General features: G+C 43.7%; 1 protein-coding gene across 1 annotated transcript in view; it reads left to right on the top strand.

Annotated features, from left to right (window-relative positions):
* ST6GALNAC1 (ST6 N-acetylgalactosaminide alpha-2,6-sialyltransferase 1) overlaps positions 1-24,212 on the top strand; it is a 151,643-nt gene that overhangs the window by 114,316 nt on the left and 13,115 nt on the right. Inside the window, exon 5 of the mRNA XM_077251833.1 lies at positions 7,573-7,711. Coding sequence (XP_077107948.1) covers positions 7,573-7,711 — 139 coding nt within the window. The remainder of the gene's footprint in view (positions 1-7,572; positions 7,712-24,212) is intronic.

Genomic DNA, 24,212 nt, shown 5'->3' with positions numbered 1-24,212 from the left:
AGATGATCCACACTAGAAGTCAGACTCTGAATATCCATGTCTGCAGCTGAACTCAAAGCCACCCAGAGATTAAGGGGATGAGAGAAGCTGGACAGACTGCAGCAAAGGGAGGAAAAAAAAAAAAATTGCACTCAGGACTTCTCTTATCCCACTTCTGCGATGCATTAAACACTCTTTGGCCTGCTGTACTGTTATGATCCTTAGTGGCTGAGGATCACAGAACTGACGAGCTAAGTAACTGAACATAGAACGAGCTCTAGGGAGGTGGTAACTGGACTGACCGCAATCCTGATTCTAACCAAACACACTAAAGGTACCCGGTGAACGTGCCCGAATTCCTAGACGTCACGACGCAGCCTGAGAAACTAGCTACCCCTAGAGATAGAAAGTAAGACCTCACTTGCCTCAGAGAAATAACCCCAAAGATATAGAAAGCCCCCAACAAATAATAACGGTGAGGTAAGGGGAAAATACAAACGTAGAAATGAAAACAGATTCAGCAAATGAGGCCCGCTAGTACTAGATAGCAGAAGACAGATAGGAAACTGTGCGGTCAGTAGAAAACCCTATACAAAATATCCACGCTGAGAATTCAAGAACCCCCACACCAACTAACGGTGTGAGGGGAGAAACTCAGCCCTCTAGAGCTACCAGCAAGCAAGGAAATCACATATTAGCAAGCTGGACAAGGACAGATAATAAACCAAGAAACATATTGAACACTGATGATCAAAAAATGAACAAACAGAAACTTAGCTTCTCTTGGAGAGACTGATAACGAAGGTAGTCAGGAGAGATCAAAATAGCACTGAATACATCGACAGCAGGCAACAACTGAAAGTCCAGGTGAGCTAAATAGGAAACCAACTAGCAGATAACGAGACAGCTGATCCCAGCCACAGACCTGCAGAATGACAAAAAGAGCCACCAGAGGGAGCCCAAAGATAGCACTCACACAGTACCACTTGTGACCACAAGAGGGAGCCCAAAAACAGAGTTCACAACAGGATGGCTTTTGTGCTATTTTTTGATAAAAAAACAGTATTACTAAAAACTCTGTGTTATTTAAATGCACTTTTGCTTTTTTACATCAGGGTTTTTGCTTACTTTTTTCTCTTGTAGGTTTTAATGTTTTGTGGCCAAAGTGAACATGCGTTTAACCTCTGCTTGTGTAAAAACTCAAGTTAGGCTCAATGTTTGTGTTTTTTTCTCTGTATTGTGGCATTCTGTGCAAGCCAGGGTGTGGCCTCCCTGTTTCTGAGCTAGAAATTATATATAAGGCTTCCCCAGTCTAGTGTTTCACTGCTTGGGCCCAGTCCCAGTTACCTTGACGAGGTGGGATGGCTTTTGTGCTATTTTTTGATCAAAAAACAGTATTACTAAAAACTCTGTGTTATTTAAATGCACTTTTGCTTTTTTACTTAGTTACATCAGGGTTTTTGCTTACTTTTTTCTCTGATATTTAAATTGCATTGGACTAGTACATCGTTTATTCCCTAGTGGAATGTGTTTGTTACTTGGTGAACCAAGTAGAGTACCAAGTACTGTCGAGTTGAATCGGGTATTGCTGCCTACGGGCCAGCTAAGCCAACCTGAGTGGTATCTCCCTGTGATGCACTTTACAAAAGACTTTACCTGAGTGAATACACTCTTTGTCTTAACTTAATCTAAAAGGCTTTGCAATAACAAAAAAGGATTAAAGTACTTGATACTAGTAAGCCTTAGCTGGTTGAAGACAGATGTAAAGCTTCAGCTGAAGAGATGCTGGTTGTTTAAGTTGTTTTACTTCTTGCAGGAGATCTAAAACCAAGAGTAAGGGTACCGTCTCACAGTGGCACTTTGGTCGCTACGACGGCACGATCCGTGACGTTCCAGCGATATCCATACGATATCGCTGTGTCTGACACGCAGCAGCGATCAGGGACCCCGCTGAGAATCGTACGTCGTAGCAGATCGTTTGGAACTTTATTTCGTCGCTGGATCTCCCGCTGTCATCGCTGGATCGGTGTGTGTGACACCGATCCAGCGATGTGTTCGCTTGTAACCAGGGTAAACATCGGGATACTAAGCGCAGGGCTGCGCTTAGTAACCCGATGTTTACCCTGGTTACCCGGGAACTTCGGCATCGTTGGTCGCTGGAGAGCTGTCTGTGTGACAGCTCCCCAGCGACCACACAACGACTTACCAACGATCACGGCCAGGTCGTATCGCTGGTCGTGATCGTTGGTAAATCGTTTAGTGTAACGGTACCCTTAGTTAAGGTAAGACTGTTGTTAATGTTTTAAATTGAATGCTAAATGAGCAATGTTTAAGATACACACAGTGTTACATGACTTTCACCACCTCTTTCAAAAGTACAAATAAGGGACAATAGTTACTAGGGTTGGTAAGACAAACTACAAAGAAAACAAATGTCAGGGACGACATTAAATTAGGAGGGAAGAGTGTGACAGATAGAAGTTGGTTGCATTGTTCATTTAAAATCATCCAGCAACTATAGGGGTTAAAATGGTTATAGCAGACAGGGAGTGGCTAGCTTAGTCCTATGGGATACTGGGAAAGTTGTTATTGTGTCCTGGACATCTAAGAGTAAGGTGTGTGCTAGAGAGTCTCCTGCCAGACTGAAATCAGACAAGCTGTATAGACCAGTTCTTCCTGGGAAATGATTGCCATAATCATACAAGCACTCAGGACAGCCAAGAGCATCTTTATTACCTCAAGATTTAAGTGAGAGAACTACAGCATCAGACTCATCCCCTCCTCCCAACTAACTGCACGAGAAAGGTACAGTTCTGCTTGGGTAAATAATAATCTTTATTTTTATATAGCGCTAATAGCGCTAACCTATTTACGCGCGCAACCTTGTCATCATCACCCTGTGTGTTCTCACACCCGTCGTCCTCAGAGCCAACCTCTTCCTGCCCTGACCGAAAAGTCAAGTTTTCGTTCCAATCAGGTATCTCAGTCTCATCATCATCTTCCTCATTGTCTCCACCAGCAGGAGTTACAGTTTGGGAATGAGGGTCTACATTATGCTCAGAACCTCCTTCATCTGGGCCTGGATCCGACTCACAAAGATTCTGGGCATCAGTGCAGATCATTTCCTTGTCTGGATTCACAGAAACTCTGGAGCAGACCTCTGATTCCCAGGCTATAGTATGAGTAAACAGCTCTGCAGACTCAACCATCTGTGTTACCCCATACTCAGACGGGTGGCTGGAGACTTGGGAGCTGTGAGGAAGCAAGTGCGATTTGGGTGACACCTCTGAGGACTGGAGTATTTGTGATGTTGAAGTTGAGGTGGAGGAGAGCCCCAATGAAGGAGCACTTGATATCCGTTCAAGCACCTGCTGTTTTTGTGCCTCATCTGGAATTTGTAGCGATGCTCGTAGCGATGGTCATAAGAAAGGGATCATATCAGATTGTCCACGAAAAGAAGTAGACATCTTACTTTGGCTCGAAGATGGTCTTTCTTCTGCAGATGTTACTGTTGCGTTACCACCTACCCCACAGACACAAGCTTTTTTTCCCTTTCCAACATGCCTATTCCCCTTTCCACCAGCAGCAGGCCTTTTGCCACTCATTTTGGTGCTTAACTAATTAGTAGTTGCCAAAAAACGATGGATGGAAACCGAGCAGAGCTGAGTGGCCAAACTGTGGTACTAGCCCAAAATGATTTACTGGGATAGATGCAGAAAAAAATTATTATATACACAGGCGGTGTAGCTAGCTTCACAGGCAGGCTACTCCGCTGATGTGCAGACACTGCTCCTAGGCCCAAAATGATTTACTGGGTTAGATACAGTAAAAAATTATTAGATACACAGGTGGTGTAGCTAGCTTCACAGGCGGGCTACTCCGCTGACGTGCAGACACTGCTACTAAGCCCAAAACAATTTACGGGTTAGATGCAGTATAAAATTATTAGATACACAAGCGGTGTAGCTAGCTTCACAGGCGGGCTACTCCGCGACTAGGCCCAAAATGATTTACTGGGTTAGATGCAGTAAAAAATTATTAGATACACAGGCGGTGTAGCTAGCTTCACAGACGGGCTACTCCACTGACGTGCAGACACTGCTACTAAGTCCAAAACAATTTACTGGGTTAGATGCAGTAAAAATTTAGATATACAGGCGGTGTAGCTTCACAGGCGGGCTACACCCCTGGCGTGCAGACACTGCTACTAAGCCCAAAACGATTTACTGGGTTAGATGCAGTAAAAAATTATTAGATACACAGGCGGTGTAGCTTGCTTCACAGGCAGGCTACTCAGATGACTACCAGACAATGCTACTAGCCCAAAAGGATTGGCTGAGCTAGATTACACCAAATGCTGTGACTAACACTTGCACAGCACTGGCACAGACCTGCCTGGCAAACAGTGCTATGAACTGCGATAACCTACCCTGAAAAGGGCTGATATTACAACTAGTCCCGACTCCCTAAACCTATCTCTCTCTCTCTAACTGCAAATTCGCTCGCAATTCACACTCAGGCTGGTTTCACACTTGCGTTTTGATCTGCAGCATTTTTACCGAAAAAAACGCATGCGTTTTTTTCCCTATGTTTAACATTAAAAGCGCATGCGTTTTTTTTGTACGCGTTTGGCCGCGTTTTACGACGCATGCGTTTTTTTGCTGCATGCGTTCTTTTGCAGAAATGCCACATGTAGTAATTTTCAGAGGCGTTTTTTTGCCGCAAAAAAATGCATGTGTTCATTTGCGTTTGATTTGCGTCAAAAAATACATTGATGTCTATGGAAACGCATGCGTTTTTGCGTACATGCATTTGCTAGCATTTTAAACGCATGCGTTTTTATAGAAAAAAACAAGAATACACCCTGATAAGCCACCCCCCACCATCAGGGTGATAAAGGGATCCTAACCCTAACCCTAACCCTAAACCTAAACCTAACCCTAACCCTAGGGATCCAAACTCTAACCCTAACCCTAACCTTAACCCTACCCCTAACCCTAACCTTAACCCTACCCCTAACCCTAACAATATGACAGTGAATACTCTCCGAGTTTATATTTTTAGTACTCTATAGCAATACCGTATATCTTGGGGTGTCCACATTGAACAAAGCTTTTTATTAGAAGAATGTCCTGGTCTCCAGGTCAACATAATAGCCAATCTCTATGGATCCCTAGGATCCCTTGGGTTAGGGTTAGGGGTAGGGTTAGGGTTTGGATCCCTAGGGTTAGGGTTAGGGGTAGGGTTAGGGGTAGGGTTAGGGTTAGGGTTTGGATCCCTTTATCACCTTGATGGTGGGAGGTAGCTTATCAGTGACCTGGTGACCAGGACATTCTTGTAATAAAAAGCTACCCCTAACCCTAACCCTAGGGATCCTAGCCCTAACCCTAACCGTAACCCTAGCTAATTCTATTAATAGTGGGTTTTCTAGTTGATTTTGATGATTGGCAGCTGTCACACACTTCTCAGCATGCGTTTCAAAAACGCAAACGCAGGACAAAATGCATGTAAACGCGTCAAAACGCTGCGTTTTTTTCTGCATGCAAAAACGCATGCGTCTAAAAAACGCAGCGTTTGCACGCGTTTACATGCGTTTTTTCACCACCTGCGTTTTTTTTACAAACGCTGCAGATCAAAACGCAAGTGTGAAACCAGCCTTAGTCTGTATAGTGCCCACAGCAGCAGCGGTGCCGTCTAACACTAAGCTGCAGCAGTGAGGAAATGGTGGTGACGGGGAAAATGGCTGGTTCTTATAGGGCAAGGACATGTGACATACACAGCCAGTGACACATGCCCTAGCTTGTCTGCATCACATGCACATTGCTTCGTGTGTGTGCACTGCTGATAGGATGAGAGTCTGCACCGCCCCTCTGTAAATGTGGGAAAGAAAAAAAAATGTAGATTGGCATTATTTCAGCACAGATCTATCCCCCGCCCACTATACACTGAAAGAGTCTATTAACATTGATAAACAGTTTTAATGTGAAAATCAAGTTAGGCTTTTGGTGAACGAACAGTTATCGAACAGAAACTCGAACAGCCGAATTTTAAGAAAATTGTTCGAGTTCATTGAATGACTCGAACACCGCCCAAAACAGCTCGAATTTGAAATTGGCGAACAGTTCGACTCGAACGCCGCTCCTCTCTAACAATAAGAAAAAATGGAGATGCTAAGCATCCCCATTTTTGGGGTGTACGTGTGCCGGCTTCAGGGAGATGCAATGCGCATGATCGGAAGTGCCGAAGAAACAGCTGGATTATCTTCCATTGTTATTTTACCTGGGCTATACATATAAGGGCTATGTGCAGGTGGTTACCTGACTATATACAGGAGGGTACCTGGGCTATATACATCAGGACTATATACAGGAAGGTAGCTGGGCTATATACATCAGGACTATATACAGGAGGTACCTGGGCTACATACAGAAGGTCTATATACAGGAGGGTAGCTGGGCTATATAAAATAGGTTGAAAGCAGAGCAGTTAAACAAATTCACTTGCTGTGCAAATGTTTAGATCCACAGTATGTCAATTTTTCGTGCAAATTTTATCGCTGTCTTCACTCTTGCAATACATTTAGGAAAACTTCTAAAAATGTACACTAGATGGCGGCATAATGTTTAATAACATGCGTTGCTGCAGTAGATATATATGTGATGTGTTGCGCACTACCACCAGGTGGTGCTGCTACAGTGAGTAATGGCGCATGAAGTTAAACCATCAGACAAATGGTTGCCTGTATATTTAGCCCCCTCAAAATTGTACGAATTCAAAAAACTAAAGGGAAGACTAAACTATTCCTTTATAACATTAGCGTATGAACGCATTTTAAGTTGTGAATATTAAGGTCATAAAGCTTTAGTTTATATATAAGAACTTGGTAAGATTGATTTTCATCTATGAGATAAATCTAATGTATTTAACAGTTTCTATATTCAAGGGTTATCATTTTATGACTGAGATGGGAATAACTCTGTCCAAGCTTTGACCATTTAGGCTACTTTCACACTAGCATCGTGCACTGCATGTCGCTATGCGTCGTTTTGTAGAAAAACGCATCCTGCAAAAGTGCTTGCAGGATGCGTTTTTTCTCCATTGACTTGCATTAGCGACGCAGTGCGACACATTGCCACACTGCCGTTGTGTTGCGTTGGACCGTCGCCACCAAAAAACGTTGCTTGTAAAGTTTTTTGGTGCGTCGTGCCCGTCTTTTCCGACCGCGCAACTCCGCCCCCGCCTCCCCGCACCTCACAATGGGGCAGCGGATGCATTGAAAAACAGCATCCGCTGTCCCCGTTGTGCGGCGCATTCACAGTTTGCGTCGGTACGTCGGGCCGAAGCAGCGCGACGGCCCCGTACCGACGCTAGTGTGAAAGTAGCCTAAGATGGAGCTACGGAAACAACAGAGAGAGACTGTCTACACGGTTTCCTTTACTCCAGTTCATTTGTTCTCTTAGCTCCACCTTAATGGTTAGTGCCTAGACAGATGCAAGGATGAGATGGGAAGAACCCTTTAACTGCATATATTGAAGGAAAAAATGGTACCATAGCCTTCATTTCTAACAATGTTTTACATTTTAATATTTTTAGAGTTAATGGAGCTGTAACAAAAGGATATGAGGATGATGTAGGAAACCGGACGTCATTCTATGGCTTTACTGCTTACACCATGCTTGCTTCCCTCGTGTTGCTAAAGAGAAAAGGATTTCCTACTATTCCCCATGACAAGGTAACGGCAAACCCGGCCAATAGAGATTTCTACATTCCTACTTTAAAGGGTTTGTACAGGACTTTTATACTGAGAGCCTATCCTTAGGATAGGTCATTAATTTCTGATCGGTGCCGCATGTACTGTAGCACCCCGCTGATCAGCTGTTCCCGCTTACAGTGGTGACTGGATGTGTCTCTTGTAATCTGCTCTTGAAAAACAAAAGCTGTGCAGTGATTGCAAAGACCCTTTTTATTGTTATACAATTTCATAAATCTGGCTTTATATAATAGAGCATGTATATAGTTGGTGAGACAGGATAAAGCTGCATCACATAGGATACGCTGAGACTCTCCTGTATATATTGTATATCACGTAGAATACACTGAAACTGTTGTATCCATCACATAGGATAGTCTAAGAAACTGGTGTATACTTCATGCAGGAGACACTGGAACTCTGCTGTATACTTCACATAGGAGACATTGAGACTGATGACTATACACCACATAGCATATACCGAGAGTCTGATGTATACATTAGGTACGGAAATTATTCAGACCCCTTGCAGCAATTTGTTAAATTTTAAAAAGTTCATTTTTTTCACATTAATGTACACTCTGCATTCCATCTTGACTGAAAAAAACAGAAATGTAGAAATTTTTGCAAATGTAATATAAAAGAAAACTGAACTATCACATGTCATAAGTATTCAGACCCTTTGCTCAGACTCTCATATTTAAGTTGCATGCTGTCCATTTCCTTGTGGTCCTCCTTTAGATGGTTCTACTCCTTCATTGGAGTCCAGCTGTGTTAAATTAAACTGATAGGACTTGATTTGGAAAGGCACACACCTGTCTATATAAGATCTCACAGCTCACAATGCATGTCAGACCAAATGAGAATCATGAGGTCAAAGGAACTGGCCAAGAGCTCAGAGACAGAATTGTGGCAAGGCACAGATCTGGCCAATTTTACAAAAGAATATATGCAGTACTCAAGGTTCCTAAGAGCACAGTGGCCTCCAAAATCCTTAAATGGAAGAAGTTTGGGATCACCAGAAGACTTCCTAGACGTGACTGTCCAGCCAAACTGAGCAATCGTAGGAGAAGAGCCTTGGTGAGAGAGGTAAAGAAAAACCCCAAGATCACTGTGGCTGAGCTCCAGAGATGCAGTAGGGAGATGGGAGAAAGTTCCACAAAGTCAACTATCACTGCTGCCCTCCACCACTTTTGCATTTATGGCAGAGTGGCCCAGCGGAAGATTCTTCTCAGTGCAAGACATATGAAAACCCGCATAAAATTTGCTAAAATGTACATGAAGGACACCCAGACTATGAGAAATAAGATTCTCTGGTCTGATGAGATGAAGATAGATCTTTTTAGTGATAATTCAAAGCGGTATGTGTGGAAATAAACAGAGACTGCTCATCACCTGCCCAACAGTGAAACATGGTGGTGACAGCATCATGCTATGTGGGTGTTTTTCAGCTGCAGGGACAGGGCGACTGGTTGTCATTGAAGGAAACATGAATGCGGCCGAGTACAGAGATATCCCAGATGAAAATCTCTTCCAGAGTGCTCTGGACCTTAGACTTGGCCGAAGTTTCACTTTCCATCAAGACAATGACCCTAAGCACACAGCTAAAATAACAAAGGAGTGGCTTCAGAACATCTCTGTGACCATTCTTGACTGGCCCAGCCAGAGCCCTGACCTAAACCCAATTGAGCATCTCTGGAGAGACCTGAAAATGGCTGTCCACCAAAGTTCACCATCCAACCTGACGGAACTGGAGAGGATCTGCAAGGAAGAATGGCAGAGGGTCCCCAAATCCAGGTGAGAAAAACTTGTTGCATCATTCCCAAGAAGAGTCATGGCTGTACTAGCTCAAAAGGTGCTTCTACTCAATACTGAGCAAAGGGTCGGAATACTTATGACCATGTGATATTTCAGTTTTTGCAAAAATTACTACATTTTTTCTTTTTTTCAGTCAAGATGGGGAGCAGAGTGTACATTAATGAGAAAAAAATGAACTTTGTTTGGCTGCAATGAAACAAAGAGTGAATTTTTTTTAGAGGTATGAATACTTTCCGTACCCACTGTATAGCTCTCAAAATATGGCAATACAAAAACTAGATTTTGCAATAATAGCATATTTTACTGTGCGACAGCAGCCAAATATAAAAAAGATATAAATCTGGAATCGCTGTAATCACACCAACCCGAAGAATGAATTTGCCATATTACTTATACTACATGAGGAACAGTGTAAAAAAAAAAATACTTCACCCGCTGTTGTTTTATTCATTCTGCCTCCTAAAGATTGCAGTAAGGCCCGGCGCAAATTTATCCTGTGCTCTGCACTGAGCGCTTACCTCGGGGTTTCCGTGCAAATCTCTGAAATACGTGATGGAACCCTCGTTGGAAGATTCCCTATAATGAGACAGAAAGGAGGCACCGTGGACACCATCTGACCCATGATCTGGCTGTGTCCGTCTTTTTAGGAGTGCATAAAAGTGCCGTCAGACAGAGTTTTGTGCACTTCTGAAAAGAAGACACTGCTCAACAGAAGTCAGATGGAGTCCAGCGTAACTCTACTGCTCCTTATAGTGAATGGATCCCTCGGAGCTTTCATCTCAATCACGTCACTCAGAGATTTAGATGGAAACCCCGATGTAAGTGCTCAGCGTAGAGTGCTCCCAAACATTATGTAAAATATTCCTAACAAAAGCTTCAACTCAATCCACAAAAAAATCAAGTCCCCGCTCAGGTCCGTCATCTGAAAATGGAAATATAGGGACTTCCATGTTACTGGTAACGAAAAGGCTGTGGAAAAGCGAAATGGCTTCTCGCCCCTCAAAAAAAATTCAGCAAATTCTGCGCACAAATCTAAATGCCCCTACTTCTGAGCCCCACAGTGTATGTAAACCACATATAGTGTTCACATGTTTGGAATTTCTGAAGCAATGAAAGCCCACCTAACTTACTGGTGCATGTCTTCAGAAGCATGAGCTGGTCACTACAAGGTATTTGTCACTACAACGTACTGGTCAACACAGCCTACTGGTCACTACCATGGCAGTTTGCAATTTTCACTCTGCAACATTCATTGCTGCTTGTTTCTGGAATACACCCATGAAGTCAAAATCGTCACTACAACTGTAGATAAATTCCCGAAGGTGTATAGGTTCCAAAATGGAAAGAAGGGATTCTCCTCTTCTAGCACTTAGGGTCTCTGTATCTGGAGTCCGCAAACTATTATAGGAAAATCTGTGCTCCAGGAGGCAATGAGCGCTCCGTCCCTCCCAAGTATCTCCATATGGCTAAGTAGTACTGTACAGCCACATATGGGGTATTTTCACGTTCACTAGAGATTGTGGGAAAATTTGCGGTGCCCTTTTTACCCACTTCTGTGAAAATGCAAAATCTGGGGCTAAAACAAAATTTTGGTGGTAAAAATGTAATTATTTTTTCTTCAATGCCCAATGGTATAGAATTCTGTGACACATCCCTGGTGTCCATATGAACACTGCATGCCTAGATGAATTCGTCCAGAGGTGTAGTTTGTGGTCACTTATGGGGGTTTCTGTTGTTCTGGCAACTCAGGGGCTCTCCCAGTGTGTCATGGTGCTCCTTCTTTTCTGAGCTTTGCACTGTGTCTAAAAAATATTTCCCAATTACATGTAGGGTATTGGCATAGTCAGGATAAAATGGACTTTAGTGTGTTGTAAAAAAAAATTTCCAATTAGCACATAGAAAAATTAAAATCTTGGGGCTAAACAACATTTTAGTGGTAAAAATGTAATTTATTCTTTCTTCACCGCTCAATAGTATAAAACTCTGTGAGGCACACATGGTGTCAATATGATCACAACATCCTTTGTGGAATTCATTGGTGAATGTAGATTGTAAAATGAGTCCACATATGGGGGGTTCCTCAAACCATTCCAGCAAAATCTGAACTGCACTATGGTGCTTCTTCCCTCCCGAGCTTTGCGCTGTGCCTCAAAAGTAGTATTCCCCCCACATATGGGGTATCAGTGTACTAGGGAGAAATTGCACAACAAATTGTATGGTGCAATTTCTCCTATCACACTTGTGAAAATAAAAGAAATTAAGGCTAGAATAACATATTTGTGGGGAAAATGTGATTTTTTTATTTTCACAGGTCAGCGTTATAAAATTCTTTGAAGCACCTAGAGGTTTAATGTGCTCACCACCCATCTAAATACATTCCTTGAGTGGCTTAGTTTCCAAAATGGGGGGTTTCCATTGTTTAGGTACATCAGGGGCTCTCCAAACGGGACATGGCACGGGATATGGTGTCCGCTCATGATTCCAGCAAATTTTATATTCAAAAAGTCAAATAATGCTCCTTCCCTTCTGAACCCTGCGGTGCGCCCAAACAGTAATTTTCTCCCACATATGAGATGTCGACGTACTCGGGAGAAATTGCACGACAAATTGTATGATGCAATTTCTCCTGCTACCCTTATGAAAGTGCTAAATTTGGGGCTTAAATACATTTTTTGTGAGGAAAATGTGATTTTTTTTAATATATTTTCACGGCTTAACGTTATAAATTGCTGTGAAGCACCTGGGGGTTCAATGTGCGCACCATACATCTAGATAAGTTTCCTGAGGGGTCTAATTTCCAAAATTGTGTCGCTTGAGGGGGAATTTTATTGTTTAGGCACATCAGGGGCTCTCCAAATGCGACATGGTGTCCGCTAGTTGTTCCAGCAAAATTTGTGCTGCCCGAGATCCTGCCCCACAGTGTGAATAAATCTGAAGACACTGCGGGGCGGGATCTCAGGCAGCGCGGCCGCACAGGCGCAGTCAGCAAGACATCAAATGATGTCAGAAGACGGGCAGCGCTAACTGCGCATGCCCAAGGCATAAGATAACAGCGCGGGCGCCGGGACAGTTGAAAACAACGCTGAGGAGGTGGCGCCAGGCGCCAAGAGGGCATGGGTGACGGCGGTGCTGCGTCTGCATTAGGGGGGAAAGACCTGCCCCCAGGACTATTTCAAGGAATTTTGGACAAATTGCAAAATAGATTATTTCTGCCGTTACAGCACCAAGAACTAAAAGAGCCACCTTGTCAGAATGCAGCATTAGTGCTGCACAAGGTGGCTCTTTTAGTTACAAACGCCTGGGGGGGGTGACAGATTCCCGTTAGATAAATGGTTTAGTTAATTTGGTTGGAAAAATTAGAATTTGCTGGCAAACCTTTAACCCTTATAACTACCAAACAAACAAACGAAAAAAATTTTTTGTTTCAACAATTGTGCTGATGTAAAGTAGACATGTGGGAAATGTTATTTGTTAACTATTTTGTGTGATATATCTCTCTGATTTGAAGGCATAAGAATTCAAAGTATGAAAATTGAAAGTTTCCATTTTTTTCACAAATAAACGCAAGTCATATTGAAGAAATTTTACTATTATCATGAAGTACAATATTTCATAAAAAACATTCTCAGAATCAGTGGTATCCATTGAATCGTTCCAGAGTTATTACCTCATAAAGTGACAGTGGTTAGAATTGTAAAAATTGGCCTGGTCATTAACGTGCAAACCACCTTGGGGGATAAAGAGGTGAAAAAAAAGGAGTAGAAAAATACATAATTTTTTTTATCATCATATTTAGCTCCAAGAATAAAGATAACATGTCAAGCAATCATGACTAGTGTTGAGCATTCCGATACTGCAAGTATCGGGTATCGGCCGATACTTGCTGTATCGGAATTTCCGATACCGAGATCCGATACTTTTGTGGTATCGGGTATCGGGTATCGCAACAACATTAATGTAATAATGTGTAAAAAAGAGAATTAAAATAAAAAATATCGCTATACTCACCTGTCCGACGCAGCCGGGAACTCAGCGAGGGAACCGGCAGCGTTGTTTGTTTAAATTTCGCGCTTTTACTTGGTTACGTGACGTCATGGCTTGTGATTGGTCAGGGCGGCCATGTTGCCGGGACGCGGACCAATCACAGCAAGCCGTGACGAAATTACGTCACGGCTTGCTGTGATTGGTCCGCGTCCCGGCAACATGGCCGCCATTAACCAATCACAAGCCGTGACGTCACGGGAGGCTGGACATGCGCGTATTTTGAAAAGCGCGCGTGTCCAGCCTCCAGTGACGTCCCGGCAACATGGCCGCCATTAACCAATCACAAGCCGGGACGTCACGGGAGGCTGGACATGCGCGTATTTTGAAAAGCGCGCGTGTCCAGCCTCCCGTGACGTCACGGCTTGTGATTGGTTAATGGCGGCCATGTTGCCGGGACGCGGACCAATCACAGCAAGCCGTGACGTAATTTCGTCACGGCTTGCTGTGATTGGTCCGCGTCCCGGCAACATGGCCGCCCTGACCAATCACAAGCCGGGACCTCACGTAACCAAGTAAAAGCGCGAATTTTAAACAAACAACGCTGCCGGTTCCCTCGCTGAGGTCCCGGCTGCGTCGGACAGGTGAGTATAGCAATATTTTTTATTTTAATTCTTTCTTTTACACATTAATATGGTTCCCAGGGCCTGAAGGAGAGTTTCCTCTCCTTCAGACCCTGGGAACCATCAGGAATACCGTCCGATACCTGAGTCCCATTGACTTGTATTGGTATCGGGTATCGGTATCGGATTGGATCCGATACTTTGCCGGTATCGGCCGATACTTTCCGATACCGATACTTTCAAGTATCGGACGGTATCGCTCAACACTAATCATGACAAATTGCTTACAAACAATATAACTATCTAAATTTAGTATTAGTAGGTCATACTGACCCACAGAATTAATTTAACACTATATTTGTATGACTTGTAGAATAGTGTAACATTTAACACCTTCACTACTGAACCTGTTTTCTCCTTCCTGACTAGGCCAAATGTAACAATTCTAACCACTGGCACTTTATGTGGTAATAACTCTGGAATGCTTCAACATATCTCAGTGATTCTGACACTCTTTTTTTCACGGCACATTGTACTTCATGTTAGTGGTAAATTTAGGCCAATATTTTGTGCGTTTATTTGTGCAAATATCAGAACTTTGGTGAAAATTTTGAAAATGTTACAATTTTCAAACTTTTAACCTTTATACCCTTAAACCAGAGTTGTATCATGCAAAATAATAAATAATTGACATTTACCATATGTCTACTTTACATAAGCATCATTTTTTAAATATAATTTTTTTTAATAGAAAGTTACACTGGGGAAAATAAGTGTTTTCCCACCTACAAAGAATGGAGAGGTTTGTTTTTATTTTTTATCGTAGGTAACTGTGAGAAACAGAATCTAAAAAAAAGACCAGAAAATCACATTGTATAATTTTAACATAATTAATTTGCATTTAATTGCCTGAAAATAAGTATTAGGTCCAATAGAAAAACAGGTACACAAACCTTTTTTTGCAATTACAGAGGGCAGAAGTAGAGTTGAGCGACTTTTACTTTTTTCGGATCGAGTCGGGTTTCGCGAAACCCGACTTTGTCAAAAGTCGGGTCAGGTGAAATCGGCCGATTATTGCGAAAAGTCGGGGGCCGACTGAAACACGAAACCCAATGCAAGTCAATGGGGAATCACAGTCGGCAGTGAGTGGAGGACAGGAAAACACCTACAGTGCCCATTTTAATGCCAAAAACATCAATTCTTATTACTTAAGCTTGTCAATCTTAATTTACTTTATAATAATAGTTAGGCATTGAAAACTGGCGGTCATTTGGCTAAAGTTGTGGGGGGGTAGGGCTGGCTCAAGATTTTCGTGGGCCCAGGAAACGCGGAATACGTCACGGCGGTGGAGCAGGGAGAGGTAATAATTTCAGCTTTGCAAGTGCTGTGATCCTGAGCAAGCAGGGGGGGCCCACTAGTTGGCACTGGCACAGGGCCCTTCATAGTACGGTGGTGTGTTTGACGGCGGGTGGTGCCTCCCGCTGTCAGAGACACTTTTGCGTACTATGAGGGGCCCTGTGCCAGTGACGTCGCCAACAAGTATGGTCCCCCACCTGATGAAGGAACCTGCACTTTCATCTGCACCTTCCTCTTTGTCCCCGTGTAAGGTGGTATAGTATGCGGGAAGGGGAACCTGACTTTCAGCAGGGTCAGATTCTGACTGTGTAGAGTGCAAGGGGAATGTAGTGGTCTGGGTCAATGTACCAGCAGACTCATCTAGCAGTGGCTGGGCAATGGGCAGGATGAGGAGGAAACACAGATATAGGCCCAAATAATAAAGTAGGCTAAATGCAGTTCAAAATTGGTAACAGGACTAAACAGGCGGCATTGCTTTGTTCAGTGGAGGAAAACTGTAATGAGTGGCAGACACAGTTAGTAGGCCCAAATAATAAAGTAGGCTAAATGCAGTTCAAATGTGGTAACAGGACTAAACAGGCGGCATTGCTTTGTTCAGTGGAGGAAAACTGTAATGAGTGGCAGACACAGTTAGTAGGCCCAAATAATAAAGTAGGCTAAATGCAGTTCAAATGTTGTAACAGGACTAAACAGGCGGCATTGCTTTGTTCAGTGGAGGAAAACTGTAATGAGTGGCAGACACAGTTAGTAGGCCCAAATAATAAAGTAGGCTAAATGCAGTTCAAATGTGGTAACAGGACTAAACAGGCGGCATTGCTTTGTTCAGTGGAGGAAAACTGTAATGAGTGGCAGACACAGTTAGTAGGCCCAAATAATAAAGTAGGCTAAATGCAGTTCAAAATTGGTAACAGGACTAAACGGGCGGCATTGCTTTGTTCAGTGAAGGAAAACTGTAATGAGTGGCAGACACAGTTAGTAGGCCCAAATAATAAAGTGGGCTAAATGTCTGCCAAAAAATTGTTCATAAATAAACAGGCGACATTGCTTTGCTCAGTGTCGGAAAATTGTAATGAGTAGCAGACTAAGTTAGTAGGCCCAAATAATAAAGTAGGCTAAATGTCTGCCAAAAAATTGTTCATAAATAAACAGGTGGCATAGCTAGGTACAGGGGTGGGCTCCTCTGCTGAGTAGCAGACAGTGGTAGTAGGCGCAAAGTATTAACTGGTCTAAATGGAGGCCAGGGCCCCTGTATATTTTAACTATCATCTATCATTTCAACAAATTTGTATTGGCAGTGCCATTGAAGGATTTAACAGCACAGACTACACAGTGGTGGAGCAGGGAGAGGTAAGTATTGCAAGTTGTAGAGCACTGTTCGAGCTGGAGGGGAACACTCTCGTGGGCGGCGGTACTGGCACAGGGCCCCTCATATTACGACGGTGTGTCTGACGTTGGTTGTGTACCACCACTGTCAGAGACACTTCATTGTACTATGAGGGACCCTGTGCCAGTGCCGTCGCCCAAGAGTGGGCCCACCCACCTGTCCAGGCAAACGGCACTCGCACGGGTGCTTGCGCCAGGTGGTGACCACGGCCCTGTGGGGGGAGTCAGCCCATTTAGGGAGGTATAAAAATGGCCTATGGTGGACATTCAGCAGCTGCAAATGGAGGAATTGGAGAAGTCAGTAAGAGGAGGCCAAAAGCAAGACATTTTTCAGGCAAGCTACGTGTCAGCAGGGGAAAGTGGGGCAAAATAATTTGAAATCCATGATTGGCTCATTTTAATGAAGGTTAGATCATCAACATTTTGGGTAGCCAGACGTGTCCTTTGTTCTGTCAGTATTGAACCAGCAGCACTGAAGATTCTTTCTGATAGCACACTAGTAGCAGGGCAAGCGAGCTCCTGTAATGCATATTCTGCCAATTCAGGCCAGGTGTCTATTTTAGATGCCCAGTAATCAAAGGGGAATGACCTGTGAGGGAGAACATCGATAAGGGAGGAAAAGTAGTTCATAACCATACTGGACAAATGCTGTCTCCTGTCACTTTGAATCGATGCAGCAGTACCTGTCATGTCAGCGGTCATTGCGAAATCACTCCACAACCTGGTCATAAAACCCCTCTGTCCAACGCCACTTCTGATTTGTGCACCTCTAACACCTCTGCCATGTTGCCCCCTACGGCTCGTGTGAGAACCATCACCGCCGCTGTGTGCTGGGAATGCCTGAACCAAACGGTCTACAAGAGTTGCTGTTTGGTAGCCAATATTTGCTCAAGGTTCTCATGTGGCATGATATTTTGTAATTTTCCTTTATATCGTGGATCCAGGAGGCAGGCCAACCAGTAATCGTCATCGGTCATCATTTTGATAATGCGGGGGTCCCTTTTTGGGATACTCAAGGCATACTCAGCCATGTGGGCCAATGTTCCAGGTGTCGATTCACAGCTTGTGCTGGGTTGAGGAGCACTTTCTTGCAAATCAACATCACTTGTGTCCCGCAAAAACCCTGTACCTGACCTTGCAACGCCACCAGTTTCTATTGCCCCCTGAGAAGCATCCTCCTCCCATAAATATTCATACCCATCATCCTCCTCCTCCTCCTCTTCGTCCGCCACCTCGTCCAGGAGAGTTCCCTGAGCAGACAATGGCTGACTGTCATCAAGGCTTCCCTCCTCCTCGGCTGCAGACGCCTGCTCCTTAATGTGCTTCCTGACCGGGAGCATCCACTGACGACTCGCTGCTTTTATATTTGGAACTTTCTGAAGAGGAGGCGAAAGAGCTAGAGGCTGAGTCAGCAAGGAAAGCCAAAACTTTTTCCTGCTGCTCCGGCTTTAAAAGCTGTTTTCCTACTCCCAGATAAGGGAGCCTTCGAGGCCTTGTGTAGCCAGACGATGACGCTGGCTCAACACCTCCAGCCTTAGGTGCTATTGTGCTTTTCACACTCCCACCAGATGCACCACCACCACCACCACCACCATCAGTACCAGCTGGCAACCACCGCCCACGGGCTCTTCCACCAGACTTCCTCATTTTTTGGAAATCTAACCAAAATAACAACCATTATATGGTACTGTAAAACAAGGTGTATATAAACTTGTTGAGAATTTAAATCTCCCTTTTTTGGGGGGGAGACTGAACCAAAACTCAGGCCCTGTGCATAAAACAACACAATGTAAGTAGCAGAAAGTGGCTGGTTGATATACGACAAACTAACAGGACTGAAGTATATCCACTTTGTGAGAATTTGAATCTCACATTTTTTTTTTTTGAGACTGAACCAATACTCAGGCCTAGTGTTTATAAAACAACACAATGTAAGTGGCAGAAAGTGGCTGGCTGATATACGACAAACTAACAGGACTGAAGTATATCCCCTTTGTGAGAATTTGAATCTCACTTTTTTGGGGGGGAGACTGAACCAAAACTCAGGCCCAGTGTATATAACAACGCAATCTAAGTGGCAGAAAGTGGCTGGAAGATATATGAAAAAATACAAGGACTGTAGTACAATTTCAATCTCCCTACAATGATCTCAGGACAAGTATGGCAGCAATAAAAAGGACTGCTGCACACAAAAGTGTGGACAAATAAACAAGATAACTGTGCAGAAAGGAGCAACAGGATTTTTGCTTTTAAAAAAGCATTTGGTTTGCACAGCAGCGTGCAAACAGCAATGCAGCTATCAGGGAGCCTTATAAGGCAGCCTAATAAGCTACAGAGCTGATGCACAAAAATATAGCCTCCACTGTCCCTGCAAAAAAAAGGTGGTGTTGGACAGTGGAAATCGCTACAGCACAAGCAGTTTGGGGGTTAATCTTCCCTCCCTAACTATATCCCTTCTTCTGATGAAGCTGCAGCAACCTCTCCCTATGCTACGATCAGTAGAAGTAAGATGGCGGTCGGCGTGCACGCCCCTTCATAGCCCCTGTGACGCCGCAGAAAGCAAGCCAATCACTGTCATGCCCTTCTCTAAGATGGTGGGGACCGAGACCTATGTCATCACGCTGCCCACACTCTGCGTCCTCCTTCATTGGCTGAAAAATGGCGCTGAAAGCCTCATACGAAACGTGACTTTTGCGCGCAGATCGGCGACCTCATGGCCGATCCCACACTAGGATCGGGTTGGGTTTCATGAAACCCGACTTTGCTGAAAGTCGGCGATTATTGAATTTGTCCGATCCGTTTCGCTCAACCCTAGGCGGAAGATTACTGTAAGTCAAAAACTACTTTTGAGGCACAAACTACACCTCGCAATGAAGTCATCTATTGGTGCAGTGAGCATGTTGACACCACATGTGTTTCACAAAATTTTCTACCATTGGGCGGTGAAGAAAAAATAAATACATTTTTACCACTAAAATGTTGTTAAATTTTCATAAGGGCTAATATGAAAAATGGACCTCACAGTTTGTTGTGTAATTTCTCCTAAGTGCGTTAATACCCTACATGTAATTGGGAACTACTTTTTTGGCACAGTGAAAAGCTCAGAAGAGATTCACATTATAGTAGATTTTACTGTTATGGTTGGCAGGTGCCATGACCCATGGGAAAAGCCCTTGAGGCGCCAGAACAGCAGAAAACCCCCATAAGTGACCCCATTTTACAAACTGCACCTCTCAAAGAATTAACCTAAAGGTACCTTCACACTAAGCGACGCTGCAGCGATACAGACAACGATGCCGATCGCTGCAGCGTCGCTGTTTAGTCGTTGTGTGGTCGCTGGAGAGCTGTCACACAGACGGCTCTCCAGCGACCAATGATGCCGAAGTCCCCTGGTTACCATTGTAAAAGTAAAAAAAAAAAACAAATACTCACATTCTGGTGCCCGGCATCCGCTTCCCTGCACTCCTCCTGCATCCTGTGTCAGCCCCGAACATCTCTGGCATCTCCCACAGAGCAGAGCGGTGACGTCACCACTCTGCTTTACGGCCGGCACTTACACAGGATGCAGGAGGAGTGCAGGGAAGCGGACGCCGGGCACCGGAATGTGAGTATGTGGTTTTTTTTTTTACTTTTACAATGGTAACCAGGGTAAACATCGGGTTACTAAGCGCGGCCCTGCGCTTAGTAACCCGATGTTTACCCTGGTTACCAGTGAAGACATCGCTGGATCGGTGTCACACACACCGATCCAGCGATGTCAGCGGGAGATCCAGCGACGAAATAAAGTTCTGGACTTTCAGCAACGACCAGCGATCTCACAGCGGGATCCTGATCGCTGCTGCGTGTCAAACACAACGATATCGCTATCCAGGACGCTGCAACGTCACGGATCGCTAGCGATATCGTTTAGTGTGAAGGTACCTTAAGGGTGCAGTGATCATATTGACTGTAAGGGTGTGTCACAGAATTTATACAATTGGGCAGTGAAAAAAAAAGTAATTACATTTTTACCAAAAAGTTTTTAGACCCAGATTTCACATTTTTACACCAGAAAACGGGTGAAAATGGCACCAAAATTTGTCACACAATTTCTGCTGTACAGTAGTGCTTAGCCACACAATAAGACTCAGGAGAGAAGGAGTTTTATTTGCTTCCTGAATCACAGATTTTCCTAGAATAATTGGTAGAATCCATATACAAAGTCTAAGTGCTAGAAGAGCAGAGAATACTCCACCTCAAGTGACCCCATTTTGGAAATTATAGCCCTTTGAGAATTTATCTACAGATGTAGTGATGATTTGACTTCATGTGTGTTTTCTAGAACCAATCAGTGGGGGATGTTACTGAGTGAAAATTGCAAATCTGCTATTGCAGCCCATACATTGTAGTGTCTGTACATTGTTGTGCCCAATATGTTATAGTGCCCAGAACATTATGTCCAGCTTGTGCTTCTAGAGACATGCACCTGTAAATTAGGTTGGCTCTCATCACTACTGAAATGCCTTTTTTGGGATTTAAAAAAAAAATATTTTTTCAATTCTCGTTTTCCTTTTTTTTACTTTCTTACTTAATCCCTCTTTGGAGCTTTAACTTTTATCACTCTGATTGCTGGTATAATGCAGTGCAATGCAGTAACATTGCGATGCTTTATACCTGTCAGTGCTGCACTGACAGATTGCCTCTTAGACCATGCTCTGAAGATTTTTGTAGCCTGGTGACCCTGATATCATCAAGATGACTTGGGATCACCATTGCAGTCATAGGGCCCTCTACCTCTCCTAGCCTCTGAAATGTTGTGATCAATATCGGTCATGGCATTTAAGGGCTTAAATAGCTCGGGGGACACCCGTCTTGGCTGTGAGAGTTGAGTGTCAGCTATCACTTTAGCTGAACTCTCAGCAGCAATCGTGCTGGCATAGCTTTTGTGCTTGCACAATCGTCAGGACATATCCATACATCCAAGTCAGGAACCTCTTCCCAACCAGGACATCCAAGGCCGTGAATGGGTTAACCCCTTAGTGACGGAGCCAAATTTTTTAAATCTGACCAGTGTCACTGTATGTGGTAATAACTCTGCAACGCTTCAACAAATCCCAGTGATTTTGAGATTGTTTTTTCATGACACATTATACTTTATGATAATGGTAAATTTAGGTCAATATGTTTTGTGTTTATTTACAAAAAATATCAAAAATTTGAGAAAAATGTTAAAAAATTGTCAATTTTCTAAATTTGAATGATTATCCCTTTAATCCAGATGGTCATACCATAGCAAACCATTAATAAATAACATTTTCCACATGTCGGCTTTACATCAGCACCATTTGTAAAATGTTATTTTATTTTGTTAGCATTTTAGGAGGTTTAAAAATGTAGCAGCAATTTTTTATTTTTTCAGGGACTTATCCATGTTTGAAGTGACTTTAGGGGTCCCAAATATTGGGAAACCCCCAAACGTGATACCATTTTAAAAACTGCACCCCTGACATATTGAAAACTGCTGTCAGGTAGTTTATTAACCCTTCAGGTGCTTTACAGGAATTAATTCAAAGTTGCATGACAGAAATGAAAATGTGTATTTTTACCACCTAAATGCCTCTAACTTCTGAACAGATTACTACAGCCGTCAGACTCTTAGGCCAATATTTGATCGTGAATCGCCATGGCAAACATCAGGACCACACAATCATGTGAGGGCACCAATTTGGATAAAGAGGAAGCCCTCACACTCTGTTAACCATTTATAATGATGTAGTCACTATTGACAGCAGCATCTAAGGGGTTAAACAGATATGGGCGGTGCAAACACTGATCGTGGCTGATACAGCAAGTTGTCAGCTATAGTGTACAGCTGACAGCTGCTGGATTGTCACCTGTATGGGGATCCTATTCTCATATTTCAGGTCAGTTAAAAGACGTATTGAAGCAACTTTAATGTGATAGACCACATATCTAAGCCCTTTCCACTTCCTGACGACTCCAACTAAAAAAACATTTCCTAGATCTGTACATTTCTTAACCTAGAATCTGCAAAAACACTTGTGCATGCCCTCATTATCTCACGCATTGACTAAAGCAACCTCTTGCTCTGTGGCCTCCCTGTTGAGCATTCCGATACTGCAAATATCGGGTATCGGCCGATATTCGCTGTATCGGAATTCCGATACCGAGTTCCGATATTTTTGTGATATCGGAAATCGGAATCGGAAGTTCCTATAAGTTCCCAGGCGTGTGCGGTGCGTATGGTTCCCAGGGTCTGGAGGAGAGGAGACTCTCCTTCAGGCCCTAGGATCCATATTCATGTAAAAAATAAAGAATAAAAAAAAAAATGTGGATATACTCACCCTCGGACGGGCCCTGGCTCTCACCGGTGCAAGCGTCTGCCTCCTGTTGTGAATTTACCTTTTGGCTCCCTCTGGTGGCTACTAGTGTTTTTACTCTGGGTATGTCTATCATCCCTTGTATGCTCACCTGGGTCATTAGGTCAGGGGTGTTGCTATATTAGCTCCCTGGACCTTCAGTTCAATGCCTGGCAACGTTGATATCAGAGCTAATCTGTAGTGCTCTTGTCTACTGATCCTGGTTCCTGCTTGATTAAGCTAAGTCTGCTTTCTTGCTTTTTGCTATTGTTTTGGTTTTGCATTTTTGTCCAGCTTGTACATAATCTGTATCCTATCCTTGCTGGAAGCTCTAGGGAGGCTGGAGTTCTCCCCCCGGGCCGTTAGACGGTTCGGGGGTTCTTGAATCTCCAGTGTGGATTTTTGTTAGGGTTTTTGTTGACCATATAAGTTATCTTACTACATTCTGCTATTAGTGAGTGGGCCTCTCTTTGCTAATCCTAGTTCATCTCTGTGTTTGTCATTTCCTCTTACCTCACCGTTATTATTTGTGGGGGGCTTGTATCCAACTTTTGGGGTCTATTCTCTGGAGGCAAGAGAGGTCTTTGTTTTCCTCTTCTAGGGGTAGTTAGTCCTCCGGCTGGCGCGAGACATCTAGCGACCAACGTAGGCATGTTCCCCGGCTACTTCTAGTGTTGGCGTTAGGAGTAGATATATGGTCAACCCAGTTACCACTGCCCTATGAGCTGGATTTTTGTACTTCGCAGACTTGCTGATATCTCTGAGACCCTCGCCATTGGGGTCATAACAGCCTCCGTTCCTAAGAATGCAGTGAGTGAAGGACCTGCGATGACGTCGCGGCTTGTGATTGGTCGCGTGAGGGGTCACATGAGCGGTCACGCGACCAATCACAAGCCGCGACGTCATCGAAGGTCCTTCACTCTGCATTCTTAGGAACGGAGGCAGACGCTTGCAGCGGTGACA

Source organism: Ranitomeya variabilis, chromosome 4, assembly GCF_051348905.1.
Source record: "Ranitomeya variabilis isolate aRanVar5 chromosome 4, aRanVar5.hap1, whole genome shotgun sequence".
Lineage (NCBI taxonomy): Eukaryota > Metazoa > Chordata > Amphibia > Anura > Dendrobatidae > Ranitomeya > Ranitomeya variabilis.
The sequence above is the reverse complement of the archived record's forward strand: the minus strand, read 5'-3'. Positions and strand labels throughout refer to the sequence as shown.